The sequence below is a fragment of the Zosterops lateralis genome (genome assembly GCF_965231275.1).
Source record: "Zosterops lateralis genome assembly, chromosome: 5".
Lineage (NCBI taxonomy): Eukaryota > Metazoa > Chordata > Aves > Passeriformes > Zosteropidae > Zosterops > Zosterops lateralis.
Window position 1 is genome coordinate 68245808 of NC_139766.1, and position 21881 is coordinate 68267688.

At 40.9% G+C, this 21881-nt stretch overlaps 2 protein-coding genes and 1 long non-coding RNA gene across 10 annotated transcripts in view; all 3 read right to left on the reverse strand.

Moving 5' to 3' along the window:
- Positions 1 to 2647, reverse strand: part of LOC310909603 — a 37491-nt gene extending 34844 nt beyond the window's left edge. For both annotated transcript variants that reach the window (XR_014590115.1, XR_014590116.1), the window contains exon 1: positions 2578 to 2647. This is a non-coding gene — a long non-coding RNA (uncharacterized lncRNA). The remainder of the gene's footprint in view (positions 1 to 2577) is intronic.
- Positions 2648 to 6852: 4205 nt separating this feature from the next.
- On the reverse strand, positions 6853 to 13106 carry ADAD1 (adenosine deaminase domain containing 1). Its single transcript, XM_083862182.1, has 11 exons — positions 12810 to 13106; positions 11850 to 12008; positions 11283 to 11450; positions 10690 to 10752; positions 10052 to 10174; positions 9815 to 9938; positions 9483 to 9653; positions 8482 to 8708; positions 7751 to 7988; positions 7225 to 7357; positions 6853 to 7073 (listed from the first exon to the last, which is right to left on the reverse strand). The coding sequence occupies exons 1-11, from the start codon at positions 12985 to 12987 to the stop codon at positions 6960 to 6962; spliced, it is 1698 nt and encodes a 565-aa protein (XP_083718308.1). The 5' UTR covers positions 12988 to 13106; the 3' UTR covers positions 6853 to 6959.
- A 777-nt stretch (positions 13107 to 13883) lies between these two features.
- Positions 13884 to 21881, reverse strand: part of BLTP1 (bridge-like lipid transfer protein family member 1) — an 87443-nt gene continuing 79445 nt past the window's right edge. For 5 of the 7 annotated variants that reach the window (XM_083861055.1, XM_083861053.1, XM_083861054.1 and 2 more), the window contains 16 exons: positions 21727 to 21866; positions 21386 to 21587; positions 21008 to 21211; positions 20719 to 20898; positions 20178 to 20315; positions 19427 to 19687; positions 18883 to 19033; positions 18446 to 18603; positions 18132 to 18324; positions 17714 to 17931; positions 17304 to 17555; positions 16549 to 16752; positions 16116 to 16310; positions 15550 to 15684; positions 14934 to 15099; positions 13884 to 14585 (listed from right to left, as the gene is read on the reverse strand). In XM_083861055.1, coding sequence (XP_083717181.1) covers positions 14369 to 14585; positions 14934 to 15099; positions 15550 to 15684; positions 16116 to 16310; positions 16549 to 16752; positions 17304 to 17555; positions 17714 to 17931; positions 18132 to 18324; positions 18446 to 18603; positions 18883 to 19033; positions 19427 to 19687; positions 20178 to 20315; positions 20719 to 20898; positions 21008 to 21211; positions 21386 to 21587; positions 21727 to 21866 — 3014 coding nt within the window. In that variant the 3' untranslated portion in view covers positions 13884 to 14368. The remainder of the gene's footprint in view (positions 14586 to 14933; positions 15100 to 15549; positions 15685 to 16115; positions 16311 to 16548; positions 16753 to 17303; positions 17556 to 17713; positions 17932 to 18131; positions 18325 to 18445; positions 18604 to 18882; positions 19034 to 19426; positions 19688 to 20177; positions 20316 to 20718; positions 20899 to 21007; positions 21212 to 21385; positions 21588 to 21726; positions 21867 to 21881) is intronic. The other 2 variants (XM_083861056.1, XM_083861051.1) reach the window with 1 other exon arrangement.

Sequence of the window (21881 nt, forward strand, 5' to 3'; positions counted from 1 at the left end):
CTTTGAACCTTTGCTAAGTTTCTAATTCAGAAGAATTCTCACCCAACAACACTTTTGTTTCAGTACAGATTTAAAGTCAGATTCTGCAACCACTTCCTTATCGGTGTCCCTTTTCTCATGTGCTGGCAGCATTAAGACCTGGCTATCTCAGAGCTCCAGGGCTTAAATGCAAATGTTTGGGGCTGATCAGTAACATATTGCCAGCGAGTACCTGAAATAGCTTGCAAAAGTGCTGCATAAAGTTATTTAGCCAGTTCAAAAGCCAGCTCTGATGCAGACATTAGATGGAGCAACCAAAGTCATCAACTGAAGATGTCCCTAGGAGAGGCCACCTGTTTGCTAACCCATGATTTTCAGATGTCAGCCAGGAGTAGGGCTCAGTTCAGGAATTAATATTGCAGCTTTGTATTCCCAAGAGATATTGCAACACTTCAAGTGTCTTGCCACTTTTCAAAAGCTACAGAATTAAGGCCACATATAACATCCTCAATACAAGTTTGAGGGCAACAAATGAATTGTAATGCACTGCAGAAAACATACAGCTCAGTTCCTGAGATGAGAGCAAAAACAGGGAACTGAGATTTTGAAAGCTAGAACAAGGAAAACAATTCACACATACAACAATTTTGCTGACTCTTCTAGGAGTGCAACCACACAACTCTAGCGTGCTTCCTGAAAGAACTGAAAGTCTTGGAACAAGATGTGGATGAGAAGGACAAGCAGCATGTTAAAAATATTATGAAGAATCTCGAGGATTTGCAGGTACTCAATCTTTTAAAAGTGCTACCAAAAAAAAAAAAAAAAAAAGGAAATAAAAAAGTGTTTCACCATCAGTGAAAAAACCATGCCAGAATCAGTGTGCTCGTGCATGAAGATCTGTGTTATCAACTCATGAAAATACAGGGGTTTGTACAAAAATATGCTAAGATTAACTATGTGAAAACATCTATTTGCATGGTTATCTAATACAGTAAAATAAATTTGAGCCCTACCGGTTATACAAGCCAACATTTAACAAAATATGGCATTTTCTTTACTGAATTATGCAAAGCATCTTATGCTGACAACAGCTTGCTTTTAGGAGCACAACAAATACTTAGACAGCAATGGCTTTGAAAACTGTGCTGTAAGTTTCCGACTGGAGGGCCCAGGGGTGAATGTAGTACACCCTGATAATACTCCTAAAATAAAATCCATGGCCTAGAGATCCTTGTAGCATTTTTAGGAGTGCCCTTCAGGCTACAAATAGTAAGGGTTGTTTTTTGTTAAAGGAAAATCTTTACAGAAGCTGATGTATCGTTGTTAAAACCAGCTACCAAGAAAGTTATCACCAATCAATAAAATTTTCTGTATTGCAGGACCCTGGTTTCTCAAATCCAACATGCAAGACGTGTGAAGTCAATGGGAAGAAAAAGTTTCCTGAATTTCACAAAGAAATGACTGGCTTCCTGCGATCTATGCTGAAACAAAATGTATAACCATTTTTATTTTTATTGCTAGATTATTTATTGAGGTATTTAATTCTGAATAACTTATATATTTTGCCATATTTTGGCATACTACTAGCTTGCTGTCCATTTTGGGACCACTGAATGTTCTTAATGTGGGTGGTCTGTTCTAAGATCACACTTCATCCTTTCAGTAAGCCCTAAGGGCTCAGTGTTCTTTTTAAAAGTCATTAATTGTTACTTTGTCAACAACCTGAGACACGTATTTATTGAAAAAGCTATGAAAAGTTACTTGATTATATTTAATAAATGTTCCAGACATATAAAAATCATGTCTAGAGTATTTTTTGTTATGATACTGTCCTTTTTATGGGTGACTATTTTCTTAAAAACACACAAAAAACCTCAACAAAGCATTCAGCAGCATGCAAGTGTGCAAGTACAAGACTCAAAGCAAGACACCCTGCAGATAACCTTTTTTTAAGCAATATAAAATGCCAGTTTATGCTGCCATACAGCACAAGCTAGAGTTCCAAATTGCTTCTCCTCAATGAAGAAACCTTTTTTTTCTGAGCTGTACTATTTAGCTGCACAAGCTTCCTGCAGGACACATTCTTCTCATTGGTGGTGTAAGCAAAATACGTAGTTCCCAAAATTCTTCAGAGATAGAGAAGCATTATGAAAACAGAAACACACCTGAAATAACAACCATGCAGGTAACTGGGGCCCCAGAACAACAAAACTGACGTGAAATTGAGGATTAATGTACAGATCCATGTGAAAACACTGCATTGTCAGAAATCTTTCTGTGGAACCTCAGAAATCTCCTTACTCCCTAGGCAGATGGACTCAGGTGACAAAAAAACAATGTAAGAGCATTTTTTTGCAGCACAAAAGCCCCAAGCCACTACTAACAAGGCAGACCGTAATTGATTAAAGTGAGCCTACTACAACAGCTACCAGCTATCGTTAAGACTTTGATGTGCTTTCCTGGTGGGTGTGGTATGGAGTACTTACACCTTACACTTAAAACCAGACTATTAATGGAAAACCCAGCAGTTTCCTTGCATGCTGCAGAGAGAAAATAAGCGTTAATGACAGCTTTCTGCCAGAACTAGAAAATACTCACAGTACTGCCGTCTCTCTACTCATCTTCTTTTCCACCGGTGAAGGAGTGCTCTGTCCCCACCCACCAGGACTCAGGAAAGTCAATACTGTCAGTTACCTCAGCCACAAACAGATAAGCTCCACCCTCTCTCCTCAAAGCAGATGACAGTAATAACAAAAAACACCTGAATACAGCAGGACACAGAAGATGAAAAAACAGGCAAGAAACTTCTGCATAAGAATTCCCTCTACCTTGTCAATCTTTGTAGAAAAATCCTTCTCTTTACGTAGATTCCTCCTTACTCCAAAAATTCTTAAATGCAGCCTGCAGAAAGAAACAGCATCGCACACAATACGTGGCTTTGTCAACAAACCTCTCCCAGTCTCAGCTCAGGCATTTGTCTGCAGTGCTGCCCCAGCTCTCAGCAACCAGAGAGAGGGTGAAGGAGCAGTTTTCATTAAACACAATTCTCTCAATAAATGAGGGTTCCTTCATTATTTCCTTAAGCACAAGAGTCTTCAACTTTGGCAGTTGCCTAAAACCTACCCTAGAGTCAGTCTGTGCAGCTGGACACCCCACATGGAACAACCAAGACATTTCCTAAGTCCCTAAACAGTAAGCATTAGGTTAGGCAGGAAGAGTCATATAGCTCAGAAAGCAGGAAAGGATGGTAGATACTCAGCCATGCAATCATTAGGAAAAGCAGCAGCTGGGGGTCACTAAAAATTTCACAGGCACGTGCAGTGTGAAATTATATACACTTTTTTAAACATTTGGTCTGCACAAACTGCTTTGGAATTGGGCTATTCTGAGACATGTGCAGGTTTATAGACAGGGGAAGAAGAAGTTTTGCCTGTCCTGGCTCTAGTTTTGGGGATCACCACATCATTTTCACACAGTAGCCATGATCTGCTGTGAATTTTCAAAACATGCCCAGATTGCCCTGCTCCCCATGTAGCACCTCCAGCAAGAAGGTCAAGACACTTTTTCAAGGAAATACTTGTATAAAGACTGCTGACACAAAGAGCTAGCTGAGGTGTGAGGAAACTGCCTGTGCTACTACACATGGTTATGTCTGTCAAATCTACACCTAATTATAGGTAGGCCCATATTCTTAAACAGCATCTGTAGGATCAACTTCTGTATTTGCCCAAGTTTTAAAAGATGTCTTTAAAGGATGTTGTTAGAAGTATCTGAAAATGCCTAACAAGGTGAACTTTACTAGACATACTTGACCCTGTAAGTTGTAAAAAAACCCAGAGAACCCCTTAAAATAGTTATAAAAACTGATTTCCTGAGCTGCCTTCTCCTGCTTGATTGCACAGTTCTAGTATCAAATTAAGATATATGACATGTATCAGGACATGCATTTGACATGACAGGGGTGTGTGCTTATGTGGCATGTGATATTTATGTGACATGCATCTGACATGTGGACACAGCCAAGTCTGAAACGTGGTGTGACATGCTACCATGCATGACAACATTAGACAGCGCATTAGTCCTGCAGAGGCAAAACCAGCTGTGGGATTGTTTTTGCCCCAAAACCCAGGGACATGGGGCAGGTAATCCAGAGAGATGGGGAAACACAATTTGTATTTGAATGGGATTTGATTTCTGGGTGAGAAAAGTCTGTAATGTTGAATTGTCTGATATTGTATGTATTGTGTGTATATCTAGGATGGACAGAACCCACAGTGATGGACTAAATGAACTCAACCCACACCTTGGAAGGAGAGCCACTGACTATGGAAATGAGGAGACCTGTGTTCATATGTAAGAGGGATGAATAATGTTCTGGTTCCAGCCAGGACAGGGTTTAGTTTCTGCAGTATCCAGGAGATACACACAGATATACACAGCCAAGACAGAGAGGTCATTCAAGATCACTTCACATCATTACCAGAGACGGAGGAATGGGATTCACTTCCATAGAGGAGTTCCTTCTGGTTCAGAAAATGGTGGGAGAGCTGTCCACGATTGTCTATTACAGGGGTTTTTTCCCCCCCACTGCTGTTTCCAGTAAATTGTTCTTATCCCAACTGCATGGCCTTTGACTCCAGTTCTCCTCTCCATCCCACTGCAGAAGGGAGGTGAAGCGAGAGACAGAGAAACAAAGAGAGCAGTGGTTTGGAGAGTCAGTGGGGGCATGGAATTTGGAAGTTCCTAAAGGTCACTGTGCGTCACTCCACCTGTGTGAGTCAGGCAGAGCTCCAGCAAAGTGGAAACAATACTCCCACACACCACCTCACATCCATGTGCACATCCACTCTTCCCCCTGGAGCTCAGTTCTTCTCAAGCAGGGAGGGGAGAGACTGAGCTCAGCCACAGGCTGCTGCTGCTCACATCCCTCTGTCTGTGTGCACAGACCTGTTGGGAATACAGCTTCAGCCTCAGCACTGGAACTGTAGCACTCTTGCCTCTCTCAAGCTTGTAGCATTCTACATTTTGGAATTACTGAAGTAGCCAAGGAAAAACCTGGAAGCAACATCTCTACGCTTCCATTTACTGGCTTAGTGCATGCTGCATATGCTGATACTTAATCCAAGAACAATCCAGATAAAAGAACTGGACCTACACTGGACTACATCAAGTTATTGCTCAAGGACACAGTGATCGTGTCCAGCCAAACACATCCTTTTCACTAACAAACCTCTCCCTTCCTAAGGCAGCACCTAAGTTCCATGGAAATTTCAGTTTGCTGTTCAATTAATAGTATGGCTGAAGCACACCAAAAAAGCTCAGTACTTGTACATATTTAAGGCTTTCTGGGTCACTACAGGAAACACCCTGGTGCCAGTATCTCAGCAGAAGACTAAGTCCACACAAAAAATAAACCAGAAGTGCATGGAATTCAAACCCACGTGTGGTATGCTATGTTTATGTCAGATTTGACACATAAATCACTTCCCAGCATCTGTATTGTACATATGCAGGTACAGCTAACGCATTGTCAAAGACATTTATTGAACTTTTAACACTCCTGCAAAAAGGAAACACTGTGCAGTGGCCATTCCCAAGCATCCTCAGGAAACATTACATAACAACGTTACAGAACTAGAACAGGTGCCACAATAAAACAAATACCACTGCACAACTCACCAAAGTTAAGGGACAATAATGGAAAACAAGGAAGCACATTAGCCAAGAAAAGGTCAAGGAGCAAGTAGTAACAAGTCAACAAGTTTCAACAACTCATAGATCAGTGCAAGGTCATCCTCACAGAAGACTCTACATATTAGCTGGAAGAACAGATTAAGGAAAAAAATACCAGGTGGAGGAGCTTCTTTGAGAATCCTCTAACACTAAGAAGGTGTTAGAAACATGACTACAGCACTGCCCTCCCTATTCCTGATGTATGAGAAGACTGTGTAACTCCCCACTCGTGCATGATTTACAGAAATTATGGAACATAATCCAAGTGTACTGTCTAGCTTGAACACACCACTGTTCACAACACCACACCAGCTCCAAATGTGGCACTTAACAAGACCCTCCCAATGCTACCATGTTCTTAACAGGATTTACAAGGAAGTAAATCCCCCTGTGACAAGCACCAGGTTACTGTGTGTGCAGACAATTTCACAAGGACTTGTCAGTGCAGTGATGAAATCATCTGAGTGTGCAAGAGCCCAACTCATCCATAAGCATTAACACTGATGGGGTTTGAGGCAAAACACAAAGGCTGAAAAAGCCCCATGTTTCTGGTGACTTCTCTACTACATTACATTATTTTCTTATTTAAAGCTATGACACCTGCATTATGCTTCAAACCCACCACCAGAACCAGTAATTGTCACAAAACAGTTGACTAACAGCTGGTCATTCCAGGTTTCACATTTGTAAATACAAAAATTACTTTTTAACTCTTCTAGTACAAACAACAAATTATAAGCCACTTGGCAAATTCACACTAAACAAAATTCAGGTTGCTAATTCCTTTTTTTCCCTGAAAGACTCTCACACTGATATGCTTTTTCTAAAAAAAAAAAAAAAAAAAAAATCCAGCTTTTTCTTTTTTTCTTTTTTAAAGTATTGAGGAAAAAGAACAAATCAATATACAGAAATCCTGAAACCATCAGGAAAAAAAACATGCTAACTCCATGGGGTGGAGATTTGTAGGAACAGCAGTGAGGGAGCTGAAATGAGGTGGGTATTGGGGTGGCCAGGCAGAACAGATTTACAAAGCTGTTGGATACTCCTACCTATGAGAAAACATTCATTTTGGGAAAAGAGACTGAACTGTTACAGTTGGTTTAGTAACTGCATTTAAACTGACAAGAAGCAGCTCTGGAACTGTTTTCTTCCTGTAACTACAAACTTAAAGTTGAACATTTTACTACTCAGAACTGTATTTACTGAAACAGATCATTCAAACTGACTTCACATTCAATCCACCTCCATCAATCACTGAACTGTTCAATATGTGGAGACTTCACAATCCACAACCCATAACCGTGTTGCTCCAAGTAGCTCTGCAGCAAGCTTTTGGCTTCTTGGTACAACTGAGATTTAACCTGTAAAAAAGAAAAAAAGTGGAAAAAAATCTCAAGAATTACGGTTACAGAGATCTCGAGAATTACGGTTACAGGTTGTGCTCTTTGCCACCAACATGTAATAAAAGCACAAACACTAAGAAATGATACTTCTCTCAAAGTGCCAGCTCACCTTTGCCTCATGGTATGTTGCAAACTGGAGCAGATCCCTCCGTCCTGCTTCCCTGGCGAGCATCCTGAAGCGGCTGAACATGGCAGCCTTGCACAGGCGGCTGGCCAGGCAGGTGCCGCTGCGGAACGGGGAGCTGTGGGGAAACAGGGATGGGACTCAGCAACAAACTCACCTCAGGGACACTGCCCTCATTGTTACAGGGGCTCTTCTTCCTCCCTCCTAACACTCTGTGAATGCCATCACGCTGGAATTCATCTCAATTAGAATCCATCTCAGTCAGAATCCTGGTTAATTTTACGCATGGTGAAAGTTAAAACATTTTCGCTGCTATTGGCAATGGATTACAGTTATCTCTGCTCAGAGAAGGGTTTTGTTTGGTATCTTGGTATCTGACAAGATCTCTAAGACTTCACCTAATCACAGGACGCTTTCAAGCTAACACAGGAGAGAACTTCTCTCACAGCTTAAAAACTCCAACAAACAGCACAAACCCATTATTTCCAACAAAATGAAGATAAATGCTGACCTTTCAGTGGTTTTCCCACTTAATCCATCCACAACCTCCAGGGATGCATCTGACAATGTCCAGTTCAAACTAAGCGACCACTGGTTCAAATCTGTTTGGATTGGCAGTGCAGCTTTCACCAAGTAAATATGAGATCTGTTGACCAGGTAAGGCACAGGAAGCTTTGAGGTAAGTTCATCATCAAGACGCTGCTTTATGGTTATATCCAGTCCTTTTGTATCCTTACAACTTCCACTTCCTAGTAAACAGGACATGATTAAGTCACATAAAAGTACATCAAATTAAAAAGTTTAAAATGCAAATATTTCTGCATTCTTAATCTATTACAGTAATTTTTTCCACATAAAATTCATGTTTGTAAAGATCAGTTCCAATATTCAATTCACAGAACAAAAACAACTTCCCAATTTCTTCTCCAGAGGTACCTTTACCTTCACCAGATGCTTTCTTTTCTTGAACCACTGTTTTTCACCAACTCTTTATGCTCCCTGCAGAAGACACTACTAAAACAGAACCTCAACCTTTCAGACTAGAAAACATGCTGAGAAGTTTGCCCACATCACATCCAACAGCATTTCTGATGGCCTACTAAATAAATACACTTCGGTCCACTGCATCTCAAGGGACAATTCTGTAATTCTTCAAAAGAATTTGTGGCTCAGTTCAGGCTTTAAAAAATGCAATCGAAATGGAATATGAACACATACACCTGGAATTTGCACTGAACATACCCACAAGAATGTTGCTGATGTACACGGGCTCAATGAAGTGGCTGAGCAAGGCTCCCTGCAGACCAACCACTTCCCACTTGGTCAGTTTGTCACCAGCTGACATGCTGCTCACTCTGACAGTCTTGGGGGGACAGCAAACAGCCAAGTAAATCCTGCCTTCTAGAGCAACATGCAGACTCAATTCTTCACTGGCTTCATAAGCAGATATGGACTGGGGACTGAGATGCCTGTGGCAGGACAAGAGAATGGATTTCAGTGAGGAAGCACTCTGATCAGAGATTACAGTAACTGGAATCTAATGTTGTTTCTCAGAAAAAAAAAATCAGTAGATCTAGGTCTTGTATTATCTTCAACGTATGTAATTCTAAGAAACACCAGACTGAGCTGCTCAAGTGCCTAGAATACTGAAATCAGTATTTAAACAGGAAAGAGCCACTCAATCTAATCTTAGCCACCAGCTGTGCCCACATTAAAAAGACCAGCTGCAAACAAGCTGTCACATTCTGTCTACTCACACTCCAACAGAAGCTACTTGTGAAAAAACAGCTGTAAGGTTCTTAAAATTGCCTTTAAAACTAACTCACACCACAATTCAAAATATTTAAATAAGGTACAACACATAAGGGAGACAAACCAATGGTTGCTCTGAAGCCAAACAGTTTCTCCCCTTAGTTACAAAGGGGAAAAGCAGAGCCTTTGTTTTAATTCAAGGCTTTTTGCACTCCAACGCTGTAGTGCATACAATGGCATTAAGTGATTTCATCTACTTGCTCAGTGGTAAAATTCATGATTTAATAGTATTTTAATAGTATCTTGGGAAGAGAGTGAACAGGTTATTATCTGTAATAAACAAAAGCTCATCCTATAACCTATGTAGAAGTTTCTTCTATCGTCATATTGAGCTGTATCTCACAGTTATCACTACTACTCGGTACATTAGTGTTCCCAAAACTAGACAGATTCACCTTCCACTATATCTTGGGAAATGCAACGGTACTTACACCTCTGATTTTATATGAGCAGTTCCTTTTGGAAGCTGGTTCATGTAGAGAGAGAAGGTTATATTTTGCTTTAAGGTAAGCACCTTCGAGCCTGGTGCTGTGCAAAATATGGATCTTTCCACCTTGGCTGGATTTTTGTTATAGAACAGCAAAAGATGCCTGTACAAATACCTAAAAGAACAACAAATTACGTTTTACGCAATACATAATCTAGATATAAGTTTTATGTTGCTATAGATTACTTATTTGTTTACATAACAAGTTACAGAAGTAAAAGTGAGACAAACTGGCTGCAAGGGAAGGATTTGCAGGATTTGCAGAGACACCCTCACCTGAGCAGGGAGCGCCTGGCAGTGACAATGGCATGGCTGTCGTGCAGGAGCCTCCCGCAGGACTCGTAGCGCCGGCTGTAGTTGCATTCTCCTGTCCCCAGAGCCACCACCTCGTGCTGCCCACCTAAAACCACAGATGGTGGCAGGTTCACCGGGCCTGGCTGCCCACCAAGCTCCTCAGTGCTCTGTGGCAACAGGTTTCTCCCGCCCCAAAACCCACAATCAAACCAGACTTGCCCTTTTCAATGATGAAGGCAGCCAGGGAACTGCCACAGCTCTGGTACTCGGGGTGTTGGGTGGTCAGGCGGTTAAACACTTCCTCAAGCGTCTGTGGAAGTTTTTGGTAGATATGTTCTCCTCCTAAATGGAACAATCCATCAAGATTGAAAATTTGCAGGTAGGGGGAAGGAAACAGACATGAGAAACTTGCCAAATTATAACCCTGAACACACGCTGTAAGCACAACTATTTTCAGGATTCTGAAGATCCTCAGGATTAAAAAAAAAAAGCTCAAAACCACCTAAACATCTGATGTTTTTATCATCCACTATAAAAACAACAGATATAAACCAAGTCTGATCACCTACTGCACATGAGCTCAAAGTAAGGACAGAGAATAAATACTGTTTCTATTTCTATCACCTGGACTGATGATAGAAATTTGAGTAATGTACTGAATTCAAGCCATTTTCTGAAATTGTGTCCTTTCGTAGGACCAACTTACTATTACCAGTTCTTATAGCTCTTAAATATGTTTAAAACAATAATAACAACACAGAAGTCACTAAATACATTAAAAGGTGAATTTTTTTAAAAAAATAAGCTATTTGCTGGGCAATTTGAATCAACAGAGGAAAAACAAGACTATTCCTTACCAGTCCTTGAAACACAAGCAGAATTTGCTAGAGGTCGGAGCTCAGCAGGAACACAGGGAAAATCTAAGAATTTAACAACATTATGAAGTGGGATGGACATTCCTAATTTCTAAACATGAATCTCACACTATTTCCCAGGAAATCAAACTTTATAATTCTCTATGAATTTTCTTTCCTGATTCTTAAGTCCTTGTAAGCTTAGAATGATTCAGACAGCAAAACTCAAATGGTAAAATATTATGGCAACTGAACTCTGTCGAGAGCAGCATCTCAGCGGGGAACCCTTTTAGGCACAAAAATTCAAACCCGCTTGAGGTGTACTTCATATTGCTGTACCTAGTGATTAACAAATCAAGTGCTACAGCAACAAATTAATTCCTTCAGCATTCCTGCCATCAGCTGATGCAACTCTTAATACACAAATGGCAGAAATAAAATCCAGTTTCAGAACCAAACTACAGACTTGTCCCAAGGATTCAAAAAACCTGACAGAGGCTGATACTGCAGCATTTAATAAACCCAAAGATACTTTGCACAGGACACTGCTAAGCCAAGCATTTCAAGTTCTAATCAGGTGTTGCTACAATATTTACCTGAATCTTCAAAAGACTTTGCCCCTGTGTTTTCCAAGTTAAGTAGCTCAGCCAGAGCCAGTTTAGCTGCATTTGATTTAGATTCCTTCTTGTTCTTTCCCAGCCCAGTCTTGTAGCAAACACCATTTATCACAGCACAAAAGGCAAAATAAGGCCTTATGACATCGCCTTTAGAGTAGAAGGAAAAAGCAGATGCAATCAGTGAAATTATTTTAAGGTGCTTCATCCATAGCTCTACACCCATATAATTCCTAAAACAAATACAAGGCAAAACCACAATTTTGGCATCGTCATCCCTCACTTCCCCAAAAATTTTGGTGGCTTTTGCTTTGTGCACTCTTTCACAAAGTTCTGGTAACAGCCATAATTAAACATAATTCACCTGATCTATTTCTGTAGCACTTCATCATGAGAAACAGCTGTGGAGGCAACACAAGAGCAGCCAAAACCCTACATATGTGGGGGTATCAACAGTAAAAAGGTTCAGCTGTATCAGCACCATCAAATCAACTCAGATAATCTCAAGCAGAAGCAAAAGCTACTTAATTTGGTAGCAGAAGTATTTACCTGCCACACTGGTTTCTTTCAATTCAAGCTGCAGATCGTGTATTCTGGCAAACATATGCAAGGCAGATACTGAGTTTATTACTCCCTTTTTGTATCTTTCAATCAAATCCAGATCTTTCTCTGAAGGAAGGGCTGAAAATGTGGTGGAAATGTCTGCTCCTTTAAAAAGAAATGGTCCTTAAACGAAATTATGGAGACAACTGAACACACTCTCTGAAAATCTGCTTACAATAAATGCTTTTCAGATGCTTCTTAAAAAAAAAATCCAAAATTTACTGTAGAGCATTACTACTTTATAGTGAACCCTGTATTAGCAACAACAGCAATTCCAAAACAGTGTGCACATCTCCTTTTAAAAGCATCAAAGCTTTTACTTGTGGTAAATCCAGTAATCTCTGAATATAGACAGGTATTAAAAAAAAATACAACATATATCCCCCCTCCCCTCTCTTGTAAATCAACAATCAAATCAAAGTGTGTTTTTCCCACACAAAGCTGTGCAGCAGTAGGACTTGCTGTTGTAAGTCACTATAGAAGTTTCAGCAAGCACTGGGTGGATAAAATCATCTTTATCAGTCTTAATAGCTGCATTTAGCTCGACTCAACTACTCAAAGTGACGCAATTCAGAACACATCCCAAGACATCTCAAACTGCAGTTAAAACCCTTTGCAATGTTATTTATGAAAATTCATGCAGCAGACATATTCTATATTTTGTCAAACTACAGAACTTTTAATGTTTAACTTTATAATTAGGTAATGCTGCAGATTACACAGGCCACCCTACAACAAATGGCTAACAAGCTTCCAGCACAAAAAGACTTTAGAGGAGGAGGGACAAGTTTAAGGAGATGCTAAAGAAGTCATGTAAGAAAATACAGCAAAGTCAGATAATAAAAAGCAAAAGTTACTTTCAACAGCATTAACAGCCAATCCCGGTGTATAAACTGCATACTATACCTGGATTTTCCATCACCCCTGGTACACTGCACCTCATAGAAGGTGAAGGATTCAGCTGTGCAGCCACAGGCTCGGAGAGACTCTTTGAAACCGGCTGTCTGAGAACCTCGGGGGGCAAAATCTTATCGGGTGCCCCATCGAAGGTGAGCATTGTTGCACCCTCAAAGCAGCTCGCCATTTCCGACCGACCTAAGTAAACTTAACGGTGACAAGTAGTAAAGACACCCTGCAAAAAAAAAACAAAACCCTGCAGTTCTCCTAGTCGAGCTATTTCACAGGAACACCAGACACCACTCGCCGGGGCCTGGGGCAGAGCCTAGCCGCGGTGTCCTGCTCTGCAGGGCGGCCACTTCTCCCTTTTGTTAAACCACCTTCCCTCGCGTGTAGCGCCGCTCTGCCCCTCAAAAGACACCCCAACTCTTAAGGGAGTGAGGCGAACTAAAGCAGCAAAGCTGATCCCTCTCAAGCTACCAGGCCGAGCTGGCTCTGGATTTGAAGGGCTCGGTACCTGCACCTGCTGCCCTCGTCCTGCCGTGGCGGGTTCCCCGGCACTCACACTCGGCGAGGAGGTGAAGCACGGCCGGGGCCACACGAGGGTGGAGGAGCCGGGGAGGTCCAGCCGCCTGACGGCCCCCGAGAGCCGAGCGGCCCCACAGCCCTTCCCGCCAAATCGTGAGGGGCGCGGCCGAGGCGCGAAGCCGCAGCTGCGGCGGAGGGCGGAGCTGAGGGGGAGCAGCTGGCGGAGTGATGCGGCCGCCCGGTTTTACCCCTGTGCTGCCGGCTCGGTTTTCAACAGCGCTTCAACAGGCACCTGCACGCCTTCTCGGCCCTCTGCTCGTCTTTCCCGGGCCGCTCCCACCGGGCAGAGGCGGCACTGGAGCCGTCACGGACCGGGAGCAGCCGCATTCCCCCTCCTTAGCCGGGGCGGCGCTTCCCGCCTGCTTCCCGAGCTCCCGGCCTCTGGCTTTACCTCGCTTAAATCACACTCAGCACAGTTACACTTAAAACACTCTTCTTCTTCTTGTTCCGCTTCCTTGATTAATACAAAAAAAAAGCTTCTGTACAGTAGTTAAATTTTATTACAAGTGTAATAAACTTCATGATTTTTAGCACTAAGGCAATCACAGTTTCATAAGTTTTATATATATATATATATATATAATTTACACCAGTCTACATTGACAAATCAATCACTGGTCACATCAACGAGGGGTTTTGTGTTATGGCAAGTAAAATTTTAAGAAAAATTCACAGTTACTCTGCAAGTATTGTAAAGATGCAGGATCATATTGCACATCATAGAATGGACGCTGAGGAGCAGATTTACAGTGTTCCAGCTATTCCTTCACAGAATATACATTGGTCATCATCATCATCATGCAATAACTTCAAATACAGAATGGTATCAAGTACCACAGTAAACAGTTACTCACAATGTAAGTTTTAAATAGAGTAGCAAAAAAGCTGTTAGGTTTCTCTTTAAACCATATTTAAGTTCTCAAAATATAATAAAACACTTTGATAAAATCAAATGGAGTTAGGGTTGTCACATTGTACTTTTAATATTCTTCTTTGTCTTTTCCTTTCTTTTCCTTTTCATCCTGTAGTGCAGTACCAAGTTTCTTTATAAGTACTGACAGAACTTTGTCCAAAGGATCCATGACACCACGCTGCAGCCACTTAGGGATAGTAGTCCTTGCATGGTGAAAGCCCAGCTTTTGGAGGATGTAGTCAACACCAACAGGATCAATTTTTCTTCCAGTCCAAGATATTAATCTAAAAAAGCAATGAACAGAAGACTCAGTCTCAAATATATCAACATAGCGAACAGGCATTTGTATATACAAAAAAATGCATTTCCCCCAGAGTTACTAGTGATCAACTTAAATCTAACAGGCATTGTTTCAAACCTGACTTAGATAAAACTCAAGATAATCAATGGAATATCCTCTCAAAGGAAGAGAATGTTTAAGGAGGAGGAAAACCTGACTGAAATTAATGAGCTCAAGTTCACTGTATTCCAAATTCAGCAGAGGCTCCAACAATGCCTTTAAATCTGCATAAATTCTAATCCAGAAGTTAATGCACAGCCAAAAAGAGACTGCAGCTAAAGGTGCTTCTTACCTGAGCGTGGGTTCCAAATGCCAAGTATTGCACATAAACTCCCTCCAGTCAACGGTAGTGTAGGTAATGCTCTCCTCTGCCTCTTTGTCAGTGGAGCTGTCCTCAAGGGCACCAACAGAGTTCTTCTGCCCTGGACGAGCAGCCAAAATGCGAGGAGGAAAAATTGCTGCAAAAGGGAGAGAGGAACAACACTGGTCAGTCACAAGCAGCTCACTTGGATTATTTTTGTACACAGTTTAAATAAAACAAAAGCACGAGTCTCAACAAGAAGAGAACTACCTCATGCTTCCAGAATTTCTGCAAAATACCATGTACTGCTTAAGAATGAACATGCCAAATTTGAATGCTGCAACTGAACATACTGAGGTAGAACAGTAAATCCTTCTGAAATCAGAAAAATGCATGTTTTGAAAAGACTCCATGGATGAAAGTATTGCAGTAACAATAATAAAGCTTTATGAAAGTTTTCATCTGCCTGTAGTGTCTTATGAAGAGGAAAGTTAAACACCAGGTGTCAAAATAGGAGCATGATTATGACTTAAGAGTATTTACTGTCAAATAATCTGACAACTGCAGATTGTCAAGATTGACAAGTGTTACTTCATGAACAACTCACCTTTTTCTTTTTCTTTTAGATAAGCAGACACCAAGTCATGCAGAAACATGATCAGTTCAGCATCCATAGTCACACAGATGTGGTCTGTAAATTCAGTTACTACACTGCATTCCACCTTTGGTTTAACATTTGTATCTACAGTCAAATAAAACTAGTATTAATACACCAGTACATACAGTAAATCCAGAAGTTCACAGAATCTGAATGCACATCATTTGAAAATAATATTTCTTTCACTGAATCAGCAACTCCTAAGAGGAAGGACCACAGTTAACATTTTAATAAATACAAGGAAACCAACCCTATGAAAACAGCCAATGTAGCTGAAATGTTCATATTAGTTTCTCTTAGCAAGTTTTTTTCTATAGTGACCAGTCTCTGCCCTAGATCTTCACACTCTCAAAATAATTCCCTCTACATTTGACTACAAAATGTTATCTTTTCTTGCAGATCTGCAGCAATTCTCATATTAAATCCTCTTATCAGCACACTACCGTTGCCTTCAACTCCTAATTTGCAAGAAATAGTTTTTGACCAAGAAAAACCAAATTATGTTTTTACTGTACCTTGTAATGAAGGCTCTTGGGGCTCTTGAACATGGATAGATTTAAAATCCAGCTGCATCCTTGGCAATGCAAAGATGGTTTCAGTTTCATGGTTGTAACTGGAGCCACCCCTGAAGCCACTTAACAAGCTTGAGCTTTTCACTGTTGTGCTGCTCTCTGGGTTGTTGGCATCAACATTCCGAAGCAGGTTCAGCTCTACAGGAACAATGGGAGATGTTAAATCATGACAAAAAGGCAAAAAATTTAAGAAGAGTCACTTGTAAAACTGCTGCTGTATGATTATTGAGAAGATTTTATCTTTTATTCTGCTTCCAAAAGCATGGCTAGAAAAGGTCAATCAAACCTGTTGTTTATACACTCGAGATTTAGCAGCTTTTCAACAGCTCCATCTGCAAGCAGATCAATCCCCAGACTGAATGAGCTTGACTCTAACCTTCATTCCTCGTGGCTGTCACATAATTGAACCACTCCTTCACACTGGCAACTCCGTGGGGGGGATTTTCGTGGCGGCGGCGCGTTATCTTTGTGATGGTGGCCATGGGGCTTTCCAGGGCCCCACAGGGCTTGGTGACCATGGTGTTGTGACCCAAATGAAAGTCCAGGGTTTGAACAATGTACGTGGAGTGTTCGCTGGTACCTGCAGTGAAGTTGTGGGCAACATGGGATGGGAGGGGAAAAAAGGAGTAAAAGCAGCTGAGTGAGGGTACTGTAATTTTTTTCTCATTCTCCTGCAAGTATTTAATATGAGTAATTAGTGTGCTAGTGGAATAAAACCTGGTATAAGACTTGAAAAAAACAGAGAAATTAAATCCTCAGTAGCTATAGACAATAAAACGTCACAATATTAAGGACAAATATAAGCAATAAGATCATCAAAATTCAGCTAAGAAAGGATGACACAAATACACACACACAAAATTAAAAAGCCAGGCAATCCACTTGATAGGCTCATTATCAGGGATATATCCAGTACATTTGAAAAATATACTTTGCAGTATTCCACAGATAAAGCAAACTGTGGTAAAAATGTGGAAGGAACAGATTATTTTTAGGTAAGTGGTATATTTTTGGGAAATATTCTTGATTCAGACAAAGAAAATATTTTTTTCTTCTTCTTCTTATGTAATAATACTTTATTAAAAACTCATTTAAAGAAATTTAGAGAAATGAGTAAACAGTTTAAATTACCATCTTCCAAAACTTTCTGGGCTTCTGTCCAAAATGCAATATTGGGTTCTTCCAGGTGAAATAAGGCCCATGATTTTGAGCGGAAATTAGGTCCATGAAAACAAGCCAGGGTCATATGGTTCCCATGCAGGCTCATGGATCCTCCAAACTGCATCCCATCCTCTGGCAGTGGCATCTGGAACAGGGAGATGTGGCACCCAGATACCACCTTCAGAACTCCTGGCCAGTGGCGGTGATGGGCTGCATCCAACACTGCAGAGCAAACACAAACAACAAATATTTATATTTTTGGTAAAACGTGGAATTATGAGTGATATTTTCTTATCTATTTCACTGACACTCTCTCTTAGGTAATTTTTGCAATTGCAACATCTTAATTGGGAATTATGTTCCTTTTTGGTAGTACTTACATTGCTCATGTGAGCTTCTCTCTAGGTTGTTTGCCACTGTCTTGGGAGGGAGATAAGGAACAGGCCCCCAGGTGGACAGAGCTCGCTTGCTTGTATCAAACTGCTGAGTGAAGAACTCCTGGAGTTTCATTCCTATTTTTATCAGGTCTGGCGTAGTTGACCTTGAAATCATCACTTGGAAGATATCCCATTTCAAGTCCCCATGGACAAATATCTCACTGGATATTAAAAATAGCAAGAAAATTAGCAGTTAATATATTTCCTACCGATAATTGTAAAAAACCCCACCAAAACCAAACAATTTTTGCATTCTAGCAGACACATTATGTGGTTAGCAGAAGACATTTGACATTATCAAACATCATACATTTTAAACACAGAGAATTATTATTATTATTATTATTATTATTATTATTACCTTTTATCAGTCATGCTCGAGTCCAGATTATTATACAGATTAATTTTCCATTCATCCTGCAGTTTCAGATCAGCATTACTGAAAATTCCCATTAGGATACTGGATCCCATATAGTCAACACGTGCTTCAGTAGAACCCATGGTAATTTCAATTTTATGATTGGGCTGTTGGTTTGGGTGTTCAGAAATGTGAGCTGAAATAGAACCAAAGCAATATAGAAATACAGAATTAAAGAGATGAAAATCAGTTTTTCCAGTGATATCACCTTTATTGACTGGAGCATACAGCTAACAGCAGGAGGCTTTCCAACTTACCCACCATCTCCAGGGTGTTAACATCTATGGTACCTCCAACAACTCCCCCTCTGGAGTCCAGCTGGGATCTTCCCAAGCCCACAGACATGCTGATTTCCCGATCTCTGCTACTTCCCACAGACAGACGGCCCTGACTTTTCAAACCACTGGTGGTCCACCTAGAACACAGGTGAAAATAGAAAACTTTTCAGGTTGCCAAAGGAGAAACTGACTATTATCGACTGGAAAGCAGTAAATAAGGTGGTTTAGGCATATGTGGCTTCAGGATTAAGCAACTACAGTATTCATTAGGAGATTCTCAGTTCAGAACTGAAAAGGGTAGGATTTAAAAGCTAAAAGGCAACAGACTGTTAACAGTGAGTGGAGAAAAAAAATTGGTTTTTTGCCCCCAAAACACTGCCTCTATTGAAACATGCTTGATGCTATTGTATACTTACGTAGTGTTGCCCATTACGTTGCTCATATTCATTTGAACATTTAATTGTTTTAGGTTCATAGCAAACACAACCAGTGTTTCCCAAGGAGTCCCTTGCTGGCTTCCAGCTTTATTTGATTTATTAAATGGAGTTGATGTTTTTGAGAGACTATCTAAACAGGAAAAAGAAAAAAAAAGTAGACAAAATTTTAAATTATTCCACATGCTAGAGAAAACTGGCAGAATATATCCATTTTGAATATTACAAAAGGACCGACAAGCACAATATTTATAAGGAGCACACAACCATGAGGTAAGTGAGAACTGGAGGATCTGCAATATGCATTGCTTCAGGTGTCACAGAAATTGACTCACACATAGGGGAATTTTATGGAAAATATGCTAACAGCTTTCATTCATCCATTTTAGGCATTTTTCCCTTCTCTAAGCCATTGACTCTCCAGTGCCGGGCACTGTGGAAAAAAATATTTTCAAAGCCGTAATGACATACTTCCTTCATACAACTGATGGAAATACTTAAAAAAAAAAAGTCATTATCTACTCACCTCTCTGAGGCACTGAGGAGTCAGACACGCTCCTGGATCTTGTGACAGCTGGAGACTTAAGGCTGTGAGATGCTGTCCCAGGTGACATACTGCTGCTGGCACTGTGCTCACTGAAAACATTGGGTGACTGTGCCATGTGAGTGAAGGAAGCAGACTGGCAGGGCTGCTCCCATGTCCTGCAGTATGCTTTCCTTGAGGATTCAGGAGAAAGGTGCTGGCTCATTCCTTCAATTGAATCTGGTGTGCCAGGGCCTGATGCTACTGGAGAAAAAGCAGCACAGGAAATACAGAAAAGCTATTTCATTTGTGTCTGACCATATCCTCACGTATACTAAGAAATATTGAGAGAGTATCCAAATGTATTTCATTTAACATAATTAAAAGTTTTCTACTGTTTTTGTTTATATATCAGAGAACTATAGAATGGTTTGGGAAGGGACCTTAAATATCATCTGGCTCCAACCCTCCCATGGGCAGGAGTGCCATTTGTTAGATTTGGCGCCTGATCAGGGCCCCATCCAACCTGGCCTTGAAATATGCTCTTTAAATTATTCAGTAATCTACATTAGCAATTTTTCACTTCTTCTGTCTAGGATTTCCTATCAAACATCTCTAAGTGACTGCATATGGAGTAAATCATAACACATATCTATTCAATGATATAATATCACTTGGGTAATAAATGCTTATAAAATTCCTACTGTAACCGTTTGCGTAACAAGTTTTTTTGTGATAAGCAGCAGTCTCCTACCTGGCAGATTTATTGTCTGATCACCCAGGAAAAGCCTTCTAGCAATGCTTCTCCTGTACCAAGCCCTGGGAAAGGCCAGGATCTCACTGAGGCGCCGCATGTCGTATTTGAAAGAAGCAGATCCTATGTCACATACAGCTGAAAAAGCACATGCACACAGTTGTAAATTCCCAGTAATAAACCAAGCCAAATTCTCTTTCACTTAGTGGTATTCTCTCTGCTGTCATGAAAAAACAGTTTTCCTGAGTTGTTGCCATTTCTCCAAGGCCAAACATTAGATACAAATGCACTTCATAGAGACATGATGGAACCCAAGAATACAGACTGAGTCCTGCTTATGTTGGATGGGCCTCAGACACCTCATGGGAGGATTTTAATGGCAGATCAATCACACCCATACTGCTGTTTGTCCAGTAAGTCAGGATCCCACGTGCAGAGCAGAAAATAAGTGCATAGATCTTAGCAAAAAAAAGCTGCCAAGAGTAACCAATGGAACAGCAGTTCTCTAATTAGCTGGGATTAAAATGAAAGAAGCATTTACCAGATATGTTGATCAATGTGGTGTCTATCTTGCTGGTAGCTTTGCTTGCAGACTGACTCTCAAAAAAGGAGGAGCCTCCTGAACGCCTGATCCGTGACAGGCTGACTTTCACAAACTCCAGGTTGATGCTCAAGGAGTCCTTACGGCCAGTGACCGAAGTTGGCTCCTCATCCACATTCCCTGGAAACAGGAAGGAAACATTTTCATCTTCTGTAATCCTTTACAAATCTGCAGCTCAGAAACCCAAGCCATGCTTGAATTATGTCCATAAAAGCAAGTTGTTCCGTACCCAAGGCTCCCGATCCAGGGGTTAGCACAGTAACAGCTGATTTTTGTTTTCCAGCTCCGTAGGGATGGAACACGTAGAGGGAGAAGTCGGACATGCAGGCAGTAAAGCTCAGGCCTGAAGAGCTGCTGCTAGAAGTTGTCAGATCTGACTGACTGCTGCTGTGCCTCGTCCTGCCCAAAGGGCTGCCGAGGCCAGGCGATGAACCTGGAGTCATTTTTTTGGGGCAAAAATCAGATTTTGAAAGCATTTTCAAACATGAAATAATACTTAATGTTAACAGCAGTATTAAACAGACCAAATGCACTTCAAAGTATGCCCTCTAGCAGCAATATAGCTTAAATATTCTGTGCATAGAATCAACACTCACACACATATTACCTGGTGCTCCAGATTTACTAGCTGAATTCTTTGAGCCACTCTGTGAAGTACTCCCACCAATGGACACACTTTCTGGTGGGTATGTTGTGCCTAAAGTTTCCAGTTCTCCTCGGTTGGAAGAGAAAACAAGATCCAGGGAAGGCAACTTCAGCATACATTCAACTCTGGACACTGGCAAGCAGCTGAACTTGATTTGAGAGGGCTGACAGGCAGAAAGAAAATAAAGCATTCAGAAGGGACACTTGAGTTTTTATTCTTTAAAAATCGAATTTAGAAGAATGGATTGTTTAAAAGAGTGACTAAAGCCAGTTACTTCCCTGAGTGTTGAATTAAAACCTCACCTGGACTCGTACATAAACTACCACGTCTACAGGGAAGGAGGAATATGCTGATGTTGAGGATGACACCAAGGATGTTGTGGACTCTTCTAAGGGATCTTGTATATCAAACTGTCCCATGTCTTCATCCTGGGAGCTAACAGCTTTTAACAAGTACA